Genomic DNA, 19,494 nt, shown 5'->3' with positions numbered 1-19,494 from the left:
CAGAATACTTGAATTCTAACAAATGCGTGTTAAAGGGTAAATGATTTCAGAGAAAAGTAAATCCATTTTGAGATGTCTAGTCATTAATTTATGTATTTGGGGAAGGTCTCAGTCTATGGGGGCAAGAAAGCAGCATCACATTATTATGCTTTTTAATCTTTTTAAGATTTTCTTGACTTGAAAATTAAAGAGGAGGAGAGAAAGATTTGAGTCCATATTCTAGTATCTTTCAGATTACAACTCCTTTAAAGACTCTAATTATAGACAAAAATATATTACTTCTGTTTACTTGTTACTTCGTTTTTTTTTGCATTCTGACAGTTGAAAAAAGAAAGTTGTGGTTATATGGCTGTTTCACATTTAAAATCTGGTCATAGAATGTGGTCATTTTTTTCCTTTTGCTATGTCATCTGTAGACACATGCGTAATTTTGTGGAAGGGGATGTGGTACAACTTTTCTTATAGATGACTGTAGTTGTTGCTCAAATTTATTTTGGTGGTAACACCTGTGAAATGACTGTTGGCTTTAATTTATAGCTGTGTTTCTCAACTGCTTAAGTTTTTGTGGGGGCTGTCTCGTGCATTTCAGAATGTTTATAGTGGCCTCTTCTGACTGAAGGGCCTGGCTTCTGCCTACTGAATGCCAGTAGCAATCCACCTCTACTCCTATTGTAATGCCAGAGATATCTCCAGACGTTGCCAAATGCTGGAGTGGTTTCTGTTGAGAACCACTCTTTTATAGCATTCTTTTCCAGTAATTTTTTCATCATAATTATTCTGTTTTTGGTGTTCACTGATTAATACATTAATGTTTATATTTTCATAGGAAGTAGTCCTTTTTTCTAATAAAGTATTGTTTGAGTAGTCGTAACTTCCCTAACCATACCATACATGCATAAAAGCCTACCATTTTCTTATACTATGTAATTTATTATCTTAGCACAAATGAAAAAAAAAAAGCAAAGTGTAAGAAATATATTAATTTAGAAAATGAGAAGAATAGCATACCATATGGAGTTGATACGAGATTTAGAATGAGTCTATGTCAGTAAAACAACTAGAACAGAATCTGGCACACAGTAAGCACTGTATGTTTGCTGCAAAAACTCTTGTTTCCTTATTACTACATTTATTAAATGGTTTCATTTAAACAGTTCATAGTCATTTTTGACATTGTCTTGGCGTTTGTTACCGGTCCCTTTTTCTGAGCCTTCTTACACATATTTCCAGAGTATATTATCTTCTGTTCTGTCCAAATTGAGAGATAATTATTTTTAATTTTGTATGTGCTGCTTACCGGAAATTTTATTCCAAGCCATAAGTACATATTTGCTATTTATTATAAGTACATAATTAACCATTTAATTATGTTGCTTTCTATAACTGATTCACAAAAGGTTGTTTTACAACAATATGAATATAAGGTCGGCAGGGCGTAGTGGCTCATGCTTGCAATCTCAGCACTTAGGGAGGCTGAGGCAGGTAGATCATTTGAGCCCAGGAGTTGGAGATCAGCCTGGGCAATGTAGCAAAAGTGTCTCTACAAAGAAAAGAATATAAGGTCATATTCCTTGGGATAATTACAAAATCTTGATTAAATTTATATGTCTCCTTTTCTACTGATTTACAATGTATTAACAATGACCTAGAAAATATTATCAAAAACCACTTAATGAGTTGATAGAATACACCTTTGTGGTAGAGGGGCCAGAGTGGTATAAGGAAAACAAACATTCAACATAAGTGATGGTAGAGACTTTTATTTCCATCAAGCCACACAATGAACAGTTCTCACATGCCTAAACAATAGTACAGGGTAGGATTAGCCAGCCACATTTTAAGTAGAATAACCTCTACGGTTTGTTTTTATATTTATTTGGTTAACAATTACATGTAAATTCTTACTTTAAACAATTTTTATTCAGTAATTAAGTGGTTACAGAAAAGAGCATTTCAGTGAGAGCCCTGTTGCTGGTAATAATATAAAAGGCATAATCTTGGACAGGAATCTTGGGACAATAGACTAAACTTAAATTACACACATACATGCACACACATATATAAATTGACATGTTGTGCCATGAGTGTACATGAATTGTCTTTGCTAATTTTGATTTTAATGTTTTAGTCTTTTAGTTGATTACTTAAGATGTCATTTTTTGGATTTCTTTGCTGCATAGGTCAGCACGATGGACCGTTGCCCAGGCAGCATGCTGGATTATTGCCAGAATCTCTTATTTGGGCGTATATTGTCCAACTAAGTTCTGCATTGCGTACCATTCATACAGCAGGTTTGGCATGTCGAGTTATGGATCCAACAAAGATTCTGATAACTGGCAAAACAAGGTACTAGCATTTTGAGTTTTGGTTTCTTTTATTGAGCATCTTACCTTTGACAGCTTAGTAAACAAAACATGATTGTTTTAATTCTGCCTTTTCATATATTCCATCCAGAAGAACTTCTGTGATTTGAATTCATTTGTAAGCTTTAAAAAAAAAAAAAAAAAAAGTTGAACTCTGAATAAAATGCCTGGTTATTAACCAAAAATCTTGGGAAAGGTTAGGGAAGTATATGTGGTTAGGGTTAGGGGAATAGAAAAATAATATCGTACAACTTTTCTGTGTAGCACCATGGTTCACAAATTCTAGCATGAATCAATCATCTGGAGGACTTATAAAACACAGCTTGCTGGGCCCTACTCCCAAAGTTTTTCATTCATAAGTCTGCATCGGGGCCTAAGTATTTGTATTTTTAACAAGTTTCTAGGTGTTGCCATTGCTGCTGTTGAGTCACATGCTTTGAGAACAACTGGTACAGTTATCAGTCTTGTCTTCACCTGAGTTTTGAGTTGCTGCAATTTTGAGATTGTCTTGGGCTGCATAACATAAAGAGCTGAAGATCTGGTACCAAGTTATTTAAGTTCATATCCTGGCTTTGATAGTTACTGTCGATATGCCGTTGAACAAGTTACTTCTTCAAATTGTGTTTCGACAACCTTATTAGACAAGCGTACTACTAACTCCATTCTGCTTATTTATGAGGTACCCCTCATAAAATTATTGAGGGATTTGAATGAGTCATGTAAAATGCTTAGAACAGTGTCTGGTACATCTTTTGCAAGTGTTAGAAAGCTAACTAGTTCTCTTTTATGAATAACTAATAAACAGCTTGGAATGGTGAAAAGGACACTGACCTGTTAGTCAAGAGATGTGAGTTATAGTTCTGGCTTTCTCAGTTTCTGACTTTTACAGCTGTAGGTATATCATTTGATATCTCTGAGCCTTAATTTTCCCATTTCTAAAATGGTGGTTGGTGGAGGTGGTGTGGGGTAGGATGGAAGTTAAACTCAATTCTGAGATCCTTCCTAATATTTTGGGAAATGTTACTTTTCCATGAGTATGCAATTTTCTAAAAACTTATTTTAATTATTTTCTTTAAATTATCTGGTCCTTAAAGGTTGCGAGTAAATTGTGTTGGAGTTTTTGATGTTTTAACATTTGATAACAGTCAAAATAATAATCCATTGGCATTAATGGCCCAGTACCAGGTGAGTAAGAATTAACATGGATATTTACTTGTTTTCCTTTATTAAAGACAAATTGTGTTCATTTTAAAGTATTTCAGTGTTTTAAGCCTAGATTTTAATTTATTTTGGGGTGGTCTCTATGCAGACTTTGAACATGTATCTCCCCCTCCCCTCCCCTTCCTCTCTTTTCTTCCTTTCCTTTCCCCTATCTATTTCTTTCTCTTTTCCTTTCTATTCTTTTGCTTCTGTCTTGCTCTGTCACCTAGGCTGGAGTGCAGTGGTGCAGCCAGCTCACTGCAGCTTTTGAGCTGGGCCCAAGCAATCTTCTCGCCTCAGCCTCCCATGTGTCTGGGACTACAGATGTACACTACTGTGCCTGGCTAAAATTTTTTTTATTTTTATTTTTTGTAGAGATGGAGGCTCACAATGTTGCCCAGGCTGTATTTCTTAACCATTATGATGTACTTAATGTAGAGCCCTTGTAGGTTGGAATAAAGAGAATTCATGACAATGTCAGAGACTCTTTTATTTTTTTTTTTGAGGCAGAGTTTCACTCTTGTTGCCCAGACTGGAATGCAATGGCGCAATCTCAACTCACCACAACCTCTGCCTCCCAGGTTCAAGTGATTCTCCTGCCTCAGCCTCCCGAGTAGCTGGGATTACAGGCATGCGCCACCATACCTGGCTAATTTTGTATTTTTAGTAAAGACGGGGTTTCTCCATGTTGGTCAGGCTGGTCTCGAACTCCTGACCTCAGGCGATCCACCCGCCTCGGCCTCCGAAAGTGCTGGGATTACAGTCATGAGCCACTGTGCCCGGCCTCCTGATAATGTGAGAGACTCTTAACTGTTCAAAATGAAAATGCATTTATGTGATTTAGGAAACGTGTCCTAAGCATAGATAGATTAAAACAGACTAATCAAATGAATGGATTATATTAAATGACACCCTTCTTTTTCACTCCTTTGATTACACCTATTATTTTTACTTTTAGAACACTTGTCTACCAGTCATAAAATTTTAGAAATGTTTTCAGAGGTTTGTTGTTGGTTTGCCATTTTCTAAGTAATTTTTTTTATTTAATCAGAACATATCACTCACTTCTTATACATTATTAGTATTTGATTATTGTCTGACTTCATTTTATTAGTGTTGATTTAGGCCTCGTGATGCTTCTTAGCTATTTTGCTATTTCTTATTTCCTGATTTAAATGATACAGTATTGAAGAATAAGAACTTATTCCTTCAAGCATTAAGAACAGTTGCTTTAGGCCAGGTGTGGTGGCTCACACCTGTAATCCCAGCACTTTGAAAGGCTGAGGTGGGCGGATCACTTGAGCTCAGGAGCTCGAGACCAGCCTGGCCAACATGGTGAAACCCCACCTCTACTAAAAATACAAAAATTAGCCAGGTGTGGTGGCACACACCTGTAGTCCAGCTACTCAGGAGGCTAAGGCAGGAGAATCGCTTGAACCTGGGAGGCGGAGGTTGCAGTGAGCCGAGATCGCACCACTGCACTCCTGCCTGGGTAACAGAGCTAGACTCCATCTCAAAAAATAGAAGAGAATAGTTGTTTTTGCCTTGATTGCTCTGCAAGTAACAAAACTAAAGTAAATAGGTCATTCAGTTTGTATTGGAATGCTTCACATTAGGATAGGCAGCTATGATTTTAAGACAATTTTAGTTCTTTATGTATAAGAAGTTTTTGGGTTTTTTGAACATTTATTAACTTACAAAGGTTTGTTCTAAGGCAGAATTTCTTAATTACATGGAGAAACACTTTCTTATTGTTCTTCTCTTTTCAACTTACTTTGTTTAAAGTTTTGGAAGAAGATTTTAATTCACGGATAGAATTTCAGAACAAAAAGAAAACAAAAAGGATAAAATGAGAAGTAGAGTCTAATCAGTGTTTAGTATTTCAGTTCATGCATAAATCTGTTTTGCTGGTAAACCACAGAAAATACAGTCCCAAAGACTTGCAGGCACTCATTGCATTCAGTTGTTTGCAGACATTTCACACCCTCCTTCCCCTCTGCTTGTGCCCACCTAACCTCAGCAGCAGCCAAGCTGTTCTGGTTGATAGCAACATCTAGTGGGCAATACAGGGAGGAATGTGATTAGTTCTGTTTTTCCCCCAACAGCAGCATTCTTTTCTTCTGCCTGAGGGCATTTGCCCCCTCTTTCTTATCTGGAGACGTTGTTTCTTAGCTACTTTCATTCTTATCTTCTCTCTTAGTGCCTAAGTAGTTGGCTCTGATTAATTTTTCTTTATGACCTTTATGCTTCCAAAAGTGACAGACTATTGACTATTGAAATATTAGTGATTATATACACTTGGATATACATCCAAGCAGATAATATTAAATTTTTGAAGGAAAATTACACATTTTTAGAGCCAGGACCATCATCTTCTAATGTAAGTATCTAGAAACCCGTGTCTGCATTAAAAAAAAAAACAAACAACTGCACACGCTCCTCATTCTTTTCTCAATAGGGTTCCTGTTCAGGTATGTTATGAGTTGTGTAGTTACCTTGAAAAACAAAACTTCTCATAAGAAAAAAGTCCTTGAGTTCAGACAACCAACTTTAAGCATTTAGGGCACTTTATTAATATTTGTAAGTCAGGATATGCCTTCATTCATAAAATCAGGCAACCTTCAATTAATTATCACCTTTTTTTTTTCAGCATTAAAGGATATATATCAGGCTTTCTTTTTTTGTATATATATATGTAGCTGATTTTTTATATAGCTTATTATAGTAAGGTATAGGAAAGAATTAAAGATAGTCCCAAAGGGGGAGTGTGATTTTACAGAGAAGAGGATACATGAGGAGTGCATTGTTTCTTGTAGTCTATTTTTCATAGTTTGTTTCAGACACGTGAATAGAGACTGACTTTGAGTAAAATGGACATAAGTAGAGCCATAGATAGAATCAGAAAAAGAAATCAAGAAGTCAAGAATCAGGAAGAAACTGAAAATCAGTTGGGGGGCAAATCTGCTGAATTCAACAAATGGGGGGAAAACCAGATGGAGGTAAGAAGCAAAATAACAAATGGAAAATTATTTAGCTGAGAAATAAGGAAAGGAGAGTTACTGAATTTTATGGTGTGAAACTCTCTTAAGATTTTATTACCTTCTTTTGTTTAAAAAAAAAAAAACTCTAATCTGGACTGTGTCACACAGGTACTTTATTTCAAAAAGTGGATGTTCTCACCTTGAGTCCACTTTAGAGAGGTGGTGGGATGTACTAAAAATCAGATGTTCTTATTTTTTAAACCCATCTGGTTCTTCAGCTCTCTTGGACCATTTTGGTTTTCTGTCTCATAATAGAGAATAATGGAATATTCTGGGAGGGAGGCTTAATACAGCATCAGTTCAGGGTGGAACCAAACTGAAAATTCTGCTGCTTGAAGAGTTGGAAGACTGTGTGTTGGTACCTGCTGCTCAAACACGTGATAAATAGCAACAATCTTTGGTATGCTTTGCTGGATACTTTGGATTGAATCTCCCATAGAAATTTATAGTTGGCATTTATATGCATTGATTCTTTTGGCTGAGATTTCTGTAATTTCATGAATATAACTTGGAATGTTTTACTTGATCTAAAGTGTGATTGAGAGGAATTCTTTTTGGAGTTCGTCACAGTGTCCTCCAGCAAACAGAAATGATGGCAACAGTAATAGTTCTCCTTCCCATGCCAGCTTCCCTCCTGCCATTCTGGGCTCCTGACTCTACCACCAGTGAAGTTTTAAAAGTTTTCTGGCATGAATCTTTGGATCTTTTCTAATAGATTCAAAGTAGTTTGTCTACCTAATCAGTCTGTCTCCTTATCTCATGTTCAGTGTCAGATTTACAAATGCTAGTTTTGGATAAATTTTTTAGTATGAACTTTTAAATGTTATTTTAGTAATGGGGTTTAACGTCTTTTTACTCATTATTTGGGTAGGGTGTTTTTAAGTATAACCATACAGTGCTCAAATTTCACTAATGATTGCCTTAAAGTTACAAATATTCCAACAAACCAGTGGTTCTCAATCCTGGCTGCATATCACCATCATTTGTGGAAGCTTAGAAAAATACCAATACCTAGATTTTTATCCCAGAGTAATTATACCAAAATTGGGAGGAGGGGATGGCTACTGATGATTTTGGTTTTGTTTTTAAGCTTCTCAAGTGATGATGATGTACAGCTAGGCTTGAAAATTCCTTATAATAAACTAATGTTCAGTAAATGAACATGTGTCTAATAATTTAGATGAGTTCTCAGATTTTAAAGATCTGCAAATGTCTGTTGTAGAAATTGCTTCAGATGGTTTCATGTTAACTCTGAAGTACTCCATTCTCGAAGGCATGTGGTTGTTAATAGCTTCCTACCAATCAGGGCCACTTGGGATGACCATACTGTTTCCTGGATTTATAATAGGTGATAAAGGACTTAATTCAGCTGGCTGTCTTTTGAAAGTCCTTTTAGAAGGAAAGCCTCAGAATGGTATATCTTGAGTGGGAGAGGTTTTAGGAAAGCAGATGGTGGTTCCAGAGCTCAAAGATCTGTTAGAGTATGAGTAAAAATAGTCTATTTGGAAACAAAGATAGCTGGGATGTCATTCATTGAGGTTTGCAGCATTTTTGGTGTTCTAGAGAATTTGCTCTAAAATCTGGTTAATGCTGATGTTTGTAATAGGATAACTTTTCTTCACATAATCCTTCACATGCCCACTATATTCTGGGAGTTACAGAAAATGAGAAAAGTATGTATGTTAAGTTATAGTGGTCATAGCAAAGCAAATGTATAGTAACCTTAAATTTGTTGTAATGGAGAAGAATATTACCTCTATTTAAATAAGAAAAAATTAGAAAAACTTTTAAAAGTGGCAATTTGTAGTTGGCATGGGAATCGCTTAAAGTCTCTTAAGGTGTGGACCTAGAACTGCCTTCATCAGAATTACCTGGATGCTTTAAAAATGTTGAGCCATTTTCTGGACCCACCCAGTGAGAATCTCTGGTGGAGAGGCTCAGAAGTCGTCTTTTTAATAAGCTCCAGGTTATTCTGAGGAGCACCAATATTTGAGAACCCTGCCTGCAGCTTATTTATAATGATGCTTTTTCCATTTAGGCAGTAGTATCATTGTATTAAATGAGTACCTATGAAATGAAAATTAAAAGTTATATTTATTCTTTCATGTCAGCAAGCAGATCTGATATCATTAGGAAAAGTTGTGTTGGCTTTGGCTTGCAACTCTTTGGCAGGAATTCAGCGAGAGAATTTACAGAAAGCCATGGAACTGGTGACAATCAACTATTCCTCTGACCTGAAGAATCTGATTTTGTAAGTTTTAATATATGATAAATTGTACAGAATGATTATTTGCGATAAGACAGAGCTTTTTTTGTTTTAAGTGATTGTTTTGGTTCCCACTATTTAAAATCAAAACAGAATATTTCTGTATTTTTATTGCAAAGTAAATATTTCTTAGATAAATTGATAAACCAGTGTGCTTAAATTAGTTACTGATGTTTTAAACATTTGATTAAAGGGCACCCAGTAGAAGTTTGTTGGTATCCACTAGCTACATGTGACCTTTTACACTGATATTAATTGAAATTTAAAGTTTACTTCAGTTGCACTAGTCACATTTCAAGAGCTCAGCAGCCACATGTAATTACTGGCTAACATAATTGGACAGCACAGACACGGAATAGTTCCCTCATCTTGGAGTTCTGTTGGATAGTGCTGCTCTAGAGAGTGTGAAAGCCATCATGAATAAGCCTCAGGTGCAATCCAGTCATGTACTCTGGCCAAAATACCCATTCCGGAAAGCATTTGTGTGGAGACCCCCATGCTTACGCGTCAATATCTTAATGCTCCAGAGAATCCTTGAGTATCGATTTGAGATGAATTTGGCTTAAGAGAAACCCATTGTGGACTACTGTCACAACAGAAGGACTTCTCCGTAAGATACAGCTACTATTGGGAGATCCCAGAGGGTGGGCAACCACAACCTTTATTACAGTTATGAGCTGTATTAGAGAAGAGGTGCTAATCAACAGTCTCTTTTAGCTTACAGCTGCCCATTCTGATCTTTCTGTGTAGCCCTGGATGATCCAGTTTCTTTTTGGACCAGCCCTGGGGTATGAATTGGGGGATGGAGGGTGGGATTGCCCACCTGTTCTTTGTTACACTGGCATAAATGTCCTACTTGTGACAGCACTAGAAGCCAGTGGTTGTCTGGATCCTATTCATAATCAAATTCAAATAAGATAATCTATCTTCTCAATAAAAATACTTGTTTTATATATGATCACAACAGTGATTCCTAGCCTTAGTTTGCAAATACCTAGGATGCCTCAAATAATTTCAGGTTATAATCTCTAAATTTTCGTTTTTAAAAGAGTGGGGATAGAGGACAAAAATAATCAGCCATATAATTATTGAAACTGGGTGATGATACATGGGGATTCATTATATTACTATTCTATTATAAATGTTTGAAATTTTCTTTAATAAAAAATGAATAAGAAAGCTATACTTTAATAATAAACACAAACTAAAATTTATGCAGTAATTAAACCATGTATCGGGCCCTTTCAAACCGCTTGATGTGAATTAATTTTTTTAATTCTCCCAATAACTATATAAATTAGATACCATTATTAGTCCCATTTTAGAGATACAAAACTGAGCCACAGAGAAAAAATAACTTGCCAAAGTCACATAGCCTGTAATAACATTAAATATGATTAGCAGGGTACAAATATGTCCATAATTACAGATGAATTGCTAAGATATAGTTTATTCACATGGGTATAACTATTCATTTATCCAAAAAAAATAATGACTACTATATGCCAAATGCAGGATACTTTGAGTGAGGTGAACAAAATTCCCATCTTCTGGAGCTTACACCCTAATGAGAAGAAAGAGTAAATAAACATAAAACCAGTGAGATATTTTCAGGTAGTGATAAGACCTATGAAGAAAATAAGAGAATTACAAGCCAGAAGAGTGAAGGAGTGAGTAGGAGGCTGCTTTCATGAGAAAGGGCAGAGAATGGCTTTACGTATAGAATAAGCGGCAATAGATGATTGAGAATCTGTGTTCTAACAGGTAGCCCTTGAAATGTGTAGTATTTTCTGCCACTGTTCTAATGATAGAAGAAATTTAAGTGGTTCCTTCTGCTGCGTGTTACTGCATTTTTCAGAAATGAATATGTCATGATACCTTGTAAATTAAGTTTTAGAGCAGAGGACAGCTTCTTAAAAAGGCTCAGTTTAGCAAAATTGAAAACCCAGTTTTAGTTTTGAAAATTAACCTTTGAAAAACAATAGGAAAAGCTCCCCACCCCACACCTACCCCCTTTTAGTCCTCTCAAAAAAGTTTCTAAAAATCTTTTCTTTTTTGGCCGGGTGCAGTGGCTCACACCTGTAATCCGAGTGCTTTGGGAGGCCAAGGCAGGTGGATCACAAGGTCAAGAGATCGAGACCATCCTGGCCAACATGGTAAAACCCCATCTCTACTAAAAATAGAAAAATTAGCTGGGCTTGGTGGCGCACGCCTGTAGTACCAGTTACTCGGGAGGCTGAGGCAGGAGAATTGCTTGAACCCGGGAGGCAGAGGTTGCAATGAGCCAAAATCACGCTGCTACACTCCAGCCTGGCAATAGAACGAGACTCTGTCACCAAAAAAAAAAAAAAAAAAAAAAAATCTTTTTATTATTTTTGTTTTTTGTTTCCATTTTTTTGAGATGGAGTTTCGCTTTGTTGCCCAGGCTGGAGTGCAGTGGTGCCATCTCAGCTCACTGCAACCTCTGCCTCCCGGGTTCAAGCGATTCTCCTGCCTCAGCCTCCTGAGTAGCTGGGACTACAGGTGCCCGCCACCATGCCCAGCTAATTTTGTATTTTTAGTAGAGACAGGGTTTCACCATGTTGGCCAGGCTGGTCTTAAACTCCTGACTTCAAGTGATCCACCTGCCTCGGCCTCCCAAAGTGCTGGGATTACAAGTGTGAACCACTGCACCTGACCTGTAACAGTCTTTTCATCTAGCACTATTGTATAGAAGGGTTTGAGAATGGAAATGGGTAAGTGCAGTCCTACTTCACTTTTCTTTCTCATTTCCATAGTAGTGAAAATGTAGAGAAGAGACATGTTTACTGTTTCTTCATTGGCTCTTACAGTTTTCCAGAGGAATGAAATGTAATATTTAAGAATGAACTTGACTTGCATGAATTAAAATGTTTTCAAAATTTTGTGTGCTAAGATGATGGCAGCCAAAACAGCTATGTGTGGGTTATCTTGTTTTTTAAATTGCATGTTGGACATTCAAGTAATTCCTCTTTTATCTTGGGTAGGTATTTGTTGACTGACCAAAACAGGATGCGAAGTGTAAATGACATCATGCCCATGATTGGTGCTCGATTTTATACTCAATTGGATGCTGCTCAAATGAGAAATGATGTCATAGAGGAAGACCTTGCAAAGGTAAAGAGTGTAATTTTTTTTTTTTTTCTTTGAGACAGAGTCTTGCTTTGTCACCCAGGCTAGAGTGCAGTGGTGCTATCTCGGCTTACTGTAACCTCCGCCTCCCAGGTTCAAGCAATTCTCCTGCCTCAGACTCCCAAGTAGCTGGGATTACAGGTGTACGCCAGCTATTTTTGTATTTTTAGTAGAGACGGGGTTTCACCATGTTGGCCAGGCTGGTCTCGACCTCCTGAGCTCAAGTGATCCGCCCGCCTCAGCCTCCCAAAGTGCTGGGATTACAGGCGTGAGCCATTGTGCCTGGCCAGTAAAGAGTGTAATTAAAAGAATGTACACACAACTTGCATCTGTGTATATAAATAGACACAAAATAATCATTGTACTAAATATAATGCCTTATTTGCTAAGATTGCAGATATTTTTGTTGGCACTGAATGTTTGGTATTTTAATTTCTTATGTCTTCTGGACACTGTTCTTTTCATTCATGGCTTTGCTACAGTCCTGTGACAAAAATCTTGTTTTTTCATGTGAGTTACTTTTCCAATTCCTATGGACAGCTCCATAATCTTCTTGAGTACCATTATGAAACGAAATGGACATATTGTGTTTGTTTAAAAGTATAACCAAAAGGTGGGGATGTTAGGATTTATTGTTTAAAGGTAATATTGGTACAGGTTACCAGTTTTTGTAAATTTTGGCTTTTATGTTCAGTTATCTGGAACATTAACATTTTTCTCTTTTTAAAATGTTTTATAGGAGGTTCAAAATGGAAGACTGTTTAGGCTCCTAGCAAAATTGGGAACAATCAATGAGAGGCCGGAGTAAGGATTTACAGTATTTTACAATATATTTTTAATCGAGAGCACTATTTTGCATAATAAGAATAAGTATGCCTGGTTTTATTTGGAAAAAGAGAAAAATTCTCATGTGAAGTGACCTTAAGATTGGGTTAGCTGTTAAGGTGCTATTTTTAACAACAGCCTAGGTGTGGCTGTCCTTATGAATTTTACACACATGTATACACACAGAAAATATGCTGTGTTAGAAATCTCTTGTGGTTTGCACATGAGGGCACATTTTATGACTAATACTACCTCTACTCTATCTTCTTTTTGAGGAAGAAGTTTCATATAAGTTTACCCGGATCAGTTTAGAGACTTGAGAAATCTCTAATTTTTGCGTGCCTCTTACCTTCTATTAAAGTACACCTTTTTTTTTTTTTTTTTTTTTTTTTTTTGTGAGATGGAGTCTCCCTCCATCGCCAGGCTGGAGTGCAGTGGCACCATCTCCGCTGACTGCAACCTCTGCCTCCCTGGTTCAAGCGATTCTCCTGCCTCAGCCTCCTGAGTAGCTGGGACTACAGGTGTGCACCACCATACCCAGCTAATTTTTGTATTTTTAGTAGAGATGGGGTTTCACCATGTTGGCCAGGATGGTCTTGAACTCCTGACCTCAGGTGATCCACCTACCTTTGCCTCCCAAAGTGCTGGGATTACAGGTGTGAGCCACCACACCTGGCCTAAAGTATACTTTTTATAGCCATCATATTAGTGACAGTGGAAAGACATTACCTTTTACACTATTTGTCACTTAGTTCCACCTCATTTGTAAGTTAACGTTAACCGTATATACATAAGCAGAGTTGATGTTTGTACTACATAACTGTCAAAGACAGGTAGAACAGAATTTGCAATTACTATGACTATATACGTAAGTTAATTTCAGGAAATGTTTGATTTGTTAATAGAGATAGGTGAGAGATAAATATTATTACTTGAGGAGTTGTTTTTTTTTTTACCATGAAATTCAAGTCCACTTGCTTTTCTTCAAAGTCAAAAGACTCATTTAGTGTTTTCCCTAATAATTTTTCTAAGTGAAGAGAACATAACAATATATGTTAAACCATTTTTAATAAACTCTTTTAGCTGTTTCTTCTAGCATTTATCTCTTTACTTTAAAATGTCTGCTTATAGTTCTATTCTTGATTCCCCCCAATATATAATTCAGCTAATGACTCATCCTCTTCCCTACACACATGCACACGTGTGCACACACACATGAACACATGAGTTGAATCTGTATTTAGTGTTACAAAACACCTCTCCATGCAGTCAAAAATAGATAGCCTATCAGTTCCTTTTTTCCCTTCCACCTAGAGAATTGGCTCTGGATCCTCTGCACTTCGCGTTCCTATCTGGGCTGGTTATGCTTTAAGCCTGCACATGCTTACACTTTAGAACTAGAACTTCCCTTCAGTATTATCTGGGAATTCTTATTATCTCTCTGTGTTGGATACCCTGTTTTCTTGCTTTATTCCTTGGTTTATTTATTTATTGTTTTTGACTTAGTGGAGCATGTCCTTGTAGCTTCCTGAAAAGGGTGAGTTTTTTCAGTCTTGCAAGTTTGAAAATGGCATTATTCTACTTTCACACATTATTGATACTGTGAATGCATATTAAATTCTAGATTGTCCTCAGGAAATTTTTCCTTTTTTTATTTATTTTTTATTTTTTGAGAGGGAATCTCACTCTATCCCATAGGCTGGAGTGCAATGGCGCAATCTTGTCCTCTGCAACCCTCGCCTCCCAGGGTCAAGCAATTCTTCTGCCTCAGCTTCCATTGTAGCTGGGATTACAGGTGCACGCCACCATGCCCAGCTAATTTTTGTATTTTTGGTAGAGACAGGGTTTCACCATGTTGTCCAGGCTGGCCTCGAACTCCTGACCTCAGGTGATCCACCTGCCTCAGCCTCCCAAAGTGCTAAGATTACAGGCATGAGCCACTGTGCCCAGCCAGGGAATTATTCTTATTAATTAAATTTTTTAAATAGGTTATCTATGAATAAAGTAAAAAGTAGGAAAAGTTTGCAGTGAAAACTGTAAAAGTCTGTCTTTCATACCTGACATCCCCAATATCTATTCCCAGTTGCCCCCATCAGTCTATATTTTTAGTTTCTTTTGTATTATTCCAGAGTTACAAATACAACTATATATTCTTATCCCCTCCCCCTTTAAATATATAAAAAATGTAAACCATACACAGTATTTTCTTTTTTTTTTTCTTTTTTTTTCTTTTTTTGAGACAGAGTCTCTCTCTTTTGCCCAGGCCGGACTGCAGTGGCACTATCTCGGCTCACTGCAAGCTCCGCCTCCTGGGTTCACGCCATTCTCCTGCCTCAGCCTCTCCAGTAGCTGAGACTACAGGCACCCGCCTCCACGCCCGGCTAATTTTTTGTATTTTTAGTAGAGACGGAGTTTCACCGTGTTAGCCAGGATGGTCTCGATCTCCTGACCTCGTGATCCGCCCGCCTTGGCCTCCCAAAGTGCTGGAATTACAGGCGTGAGCCACCGCGCCCGGCCCATACACAGTATATTTTATCATAACAGTGTATTTTAGAAATCTTTCTATTTAGATATGTTTAGTATATGCCAAGCACTATTCAAAATAGTTTACAAATATGACCTGACTTATTCCTCATAACAACCCTGTGGTGGAGTTACCATTGTTACTCCTATTTAACAGAGTAATTGCAGCATAGAGAGGTTAAATAACTTGAACAAAGGTTGTGTAATTAATAAATATATGATCCAGAACTCCAGTCTAGACAGTATGGTTCCAGAATGTGTGCCCCTAACCACTATGCTATGTGTCTCCTCATACTTTATGGCCTGGTAGTAGTTTATCCTATGGATATATTATAGTTTATTTCTCCAGTTCCCTATAGGTGGGCATTTGGGCTGTTTTCAGTCCTTTGCTAGGGTGGGTGATACTGTAGGGACTAACTTGTGCATACTTAATCTTATATATATGTAAATGTAGGCCAATTGTGATTGCTAGGTCAGTAGGTATGTCACTATAATTTCGTAGCTATTGGAGAATAGTTTACCCATGTGTAATTCATGAGACTGCCTCACCAAAATACTTTTTTCAAACTCTTAGATTTTTGTCAACCTTGTAGGTGAGAAATTGAATTTCAGTGCAGTTTATGTTCTATGTACTCTTAACGCGCATGTTTGAGTATCTGTTTTATGCTATTGATCCATTCTTATGTCCTGTTCAATTTTTTGTCCTGTTCCTTTGCCCATTTTTATTTTCAATTGGATTGCTTGTCTTTCTTATTGATATATAAGAGCTAAAGAGATTCACTGTTTTTGTGATTTTTTGTTTGTTTGTTTGACTGCTCATTCCCCACCCTTGGAGACATTTGTATATGTCTGTAATTGACCAAATTTCTTTTATGCTTCTGAATTTTGAATCCAGAAGTTAGAAGTTAGAAAGCCTCTTTCTACTCCAAGATTATGAAGGAACTATTTCATGGTTTTTTCCAGAACATTTGTGGTTTCATTTCTTCATATTAAAAATGTTTTATGTAGTTAGAAATTGTATAGGGTGTAAGGTGTAAGTCCATCTCCCCTTGTCCCCAAGACTACCTAGTAGTCCAAAAGCTATTTATTGAATAGTCGAACAATGTAGCTTTTCCCCACTAGTTTGAAGCCACACCTCTTCCATACTATTTTAATTCAATCATGAAATTTAATTTTGAAATCTAGCAGTATTCTTTCCCATCTCCATTTCATTGGGCACCACTTTGTTGTTTTCCTAATACTATTAAATTTTCTGTACAAATTCTGGAATCAGCTTCTTTAGTTAAAAAAAAAATCAGTAAACCTCATGGTTTCTTCATAGGGAAGATAGCATGTTTATCATGTTTAAACTCTGGGAACATTTGTGGTTTTAGATGTTGAGTCATCGTAACCAAGATCATGGTATATCATTCTATTTGTTGATGTCTACTTTTGTATTCTTCAGTAGTATTTAAGTTGTTCTTTATATAGTTATAGCAATACTGAGTGTATTCTTAGGTATTTCATCTTGTTGCTATTATAAGTGGGAAAATTTCCCCCATTCTGTCTTCTTGTTATTGGTATATATGAGAATTCTTGATTTCTTTAAATTTTATGCTCTGGTACCTTATTGTTTGGGTCGTTTTCAGTAAATTCTCTTTGAGTTTCCCAGGTGTTTAATCATATCATCTGCAAATAATGATAGTTTCCTTCCCAGTTTCTATACTTTTAATTTCTCTTGAGTGGTTGTGTTAGCGGGTACTTTGAGTACATAGGTAAATAATAGTGATGATAGTTCAGAATTTGAAGCATTGTTCCTTTTAACTTCCAGGCAGATTCAAAGCCATTTTCTTTATAAATCCTTTCCTTCCTCCAAGCTTTTGGGTTTTGTTTGTTTGTTTGTTTTGTCACTGATGTTCAGAAATTCACAGTGATGTTCCTTGGTGTGGGTTTTGAGTCATAATGATGGATTAACAGGTGAACCCCTTTAATCTTGGAAGCTTAACATCCTTCAGTTCTGGGACATGGTCTTCATTGTTTCTTTAATAACTTCTTGTCCTGGAATTCTCATCCCTCAGATGTTAGACCTTTGCAATTGATTTTCAAATATTCTCTTCTATTTTCTATCTCTAATTTTTTTGTTCTACTTTCTGGGCAGTTATCTCAACTGTATTTTTCTAAAATTAAAGGTTCTTTTCTAATTCTTTGAATTTTTAAATTTCTGCTATCATATTTTTATTTTCCAAGAACAATTCTGTTTTCTGAATGTTTGTCTTGTACCATCTAATTCTTGTTTCTCTGAGGCCATCAGTTAATAGATTTTTGCTGGTGGTTGGTTTTTGTTTGTCTTAGTTTTAAGTTTTGTTCCATTCCCTGCAGTATCTCATAGGAAACAAGAGTTTGCTTTATTTTGTTTTGTTTTGTTTCCTCCTCAAAAGATTTCTGATACTTAGCTGTCCATTTGTATTAAAAATAAGGTCCTAAAAAGCCAATGGGAAGCCTTTGTGAGGGCAGGGATTATAGAATGTTGAACCTTTCTCTGTGATAAAGCAGTGTGATGTTGTTATACATGATTTTTGTTTGTTTTTGGTAGACTCTCAAGGATTGTCATTTGTCTTGGACAGGTCAGCATCCCCTGAAAAGAATCTTCCAACCTCTACTGTCTGTGGTATAAGCCTGACAGCCAGGGTTTGGGAACCACACAGAGGGAAAGCATTTGTTGAATAGAGTGTCATCCAGCACTCTTCAGCTCTTCTTCTGGTTTGCTTGCCATCCCTGAGGCTCGAGCTTCTATCTTTCACCCTTTTTAGAAAGTAAAACCTCCAGATTTTTGCCAGACAGGTGGGGGTGGGGTTGAGAGATGGGTTATCTGTTTGCCGTTTGTAGAACCTTTTCTCAATTCTCCTGTTTTCAGCCTCAGTCCAAACTTGCACTTTTAGTAGTCCTTTGTGGCTTCAGTTTCTGAGCTACGCCAGTGTGGGTGGCTTGCTTCCTGTGGGCACCCTCTTCCCACATCCCCTGTAGAATTAGGATTCAGTTTTGTCAGGTCTACTAAGTCATCCCACTTACCTATCTGCCTCTGCATTCCAGATGTTCATGATTATCTCTTGTTCACTATTGTTGCTTTTTCTGATCCCTTTGTTCTTGTGTTTATACCCTTTCTTAGACATTTACAGTCAATTTGATGGGCTGTTGAAAGGGAGCAGAGATAAATGGGTGTTTAATCCTCATTTTAATTGGAAGTCCTTGGAGTGACCTTTGCCAACATATATATATGATTGTGCTAAAACCATATGGTGAACTTCTCCCCTGGTTGTTAGAATAAAGACCCAGTTTTAAAACATGTCCTAAGCTGTGTAGTCTGATCTCTACCTACTTCTCATCCTGGCGTCAAATCTGCCTTCTATTTAATTTTATTCCCCCCATCCCCCATTCTTTGTTCTTGTCTTCACTCTGTCCCTTTCCTTACCCCCACTCTGTCCCTTTCCTTGCCCTTACCCTCCCTCTGCATGTATTCTGTCTTCTTCTTTTCTTCTCTTTTCTCCCCCAACCCGTTCAGACACATGACCTTCCTTAAGTTTCCTCAATGCTCCATGCAGATACCGATCTCTGACAAAGGAGCATCCTTCTTCTGGGAAGAGCAGCCACTACTTCCTCTGGAAAACCTTCCTTAATTTCTTTATATACTTATATTCACACATAATTTTACATAAATTTAATGTTAGACATTTTCTATAATCACTGTTTTTACCTGTTTTTTCTTAATGGGAATTGTATCACAGCTCGATCTGGGAAGCAGAACGACTTTAAATGATATAGAAAAGGGGTTATTGGCCAGGCGCGGCCATAGATAAATTCATCTTTCTGTTTTATATCATATTCCTTTTAGGAGCATTATGTAAATATGCAGTTACAGCTTTCTTTGATTATTTGAATAACATCTGTTTCCTACTAGACTGTAAGTTCCCTAAGGTCACTGAAAACTCACAGTGGTCATCTGGTTCTTCACAGCTTATTTTCACATGGAATGGTAGGAAACCGATATTTACTTCCTTTTTGTTTCCTAAACATTTTTCTATTTTATGCTTATTGGTGAAGTAGAAGATGTATCTGACCTCTCTCTATTCTGTAACCTACAGAGTGGGAG

The 19,494-nt window shown here is 36.9% G+C and overlaps 1 protein-coding gene and 1 long non-coding RNA gene across 6 annotated transcripts in view; one reads left to right on the top strand and one right to left on the bottom strand.

Annotated features, from left to right (window-relative positions):
• The window catches only part of PAN3 (poly(A) specific ribonuclease subunit PAN3), a 164,330-nt gene that overhangs the window by 136,914 nt on the left and 7,922 nt on the right, over window positions 1-19,494 (top strand). For all 4 annotated transcript variants that reach the window (XM_032150570.2, XM_032150572.2, XM_032150571.2 and 1 more), the window contains 5 exons: window positions 2,181-2,346; window positions 3,458-3,548; window positions 8,716-8,855; window positions 11,876-12,005; window positions 12,760-12,824. In XM_032150570.2, the coding sequence (XP_032006461.1) occupies window positions 2,181-2,346; window positions 3,458-3,548; window positions 8,716-8,855; window positions 11,876-12,005; window positions 12,760-12,824 (592 nt within the window). The remainder of the gene's footprint in view (window positions 1-2,180; window positions 2,347-3,457; window positions 3,549-8,715; window positions 8,856-11,875; window positions 12,006-12,759; window positions 12,825-19,494) is intronic.
• On the bottom strand, window positions 1,343-19,486 carry LOC131383291 (uncharacterized). Of its 2 annotated transcripts, XR_009213200.1 has the most exons (4): window positions 19,336-19,486; window positions 18,417-18,536; window positions 2,391-2,486; window positions 1,343-1,540 (listed from the first exon to the last, which is right to left on the bottom strand). It is a non-coding gene; the product is annotated as an uncharacterized LOC131383291 (long non-coding RNA). The 2 variants fall into 2 exon arrangements; XR_009213201.1 differs by lacking the exons at window positions 1,343-1,540; window positions 2,391-2,486 and adding an exon at window positions 4,302-4,373.

Source organism: Hylobates moloch, unplaced genomic scaffold (genome assembly GCF_009828535.3).
Source record: "Hylobates moloch isolate HMO894 unplaced genomic scaffold, HMol_V3 SCAFFOLD_4, whole genome shotgun sequence".
Taxonomy (NCBI): domain Eukaryota; kingdom Metazoa; phylum Chordata; class Mammalia; order Primates; family Hylobatidae; genus Hylobates; species Hylobates moloch.
Note: the sequence above shows the minus strand (reverse complement) of the source record. Positions and strands in the feature narration are given on the sequence as shown.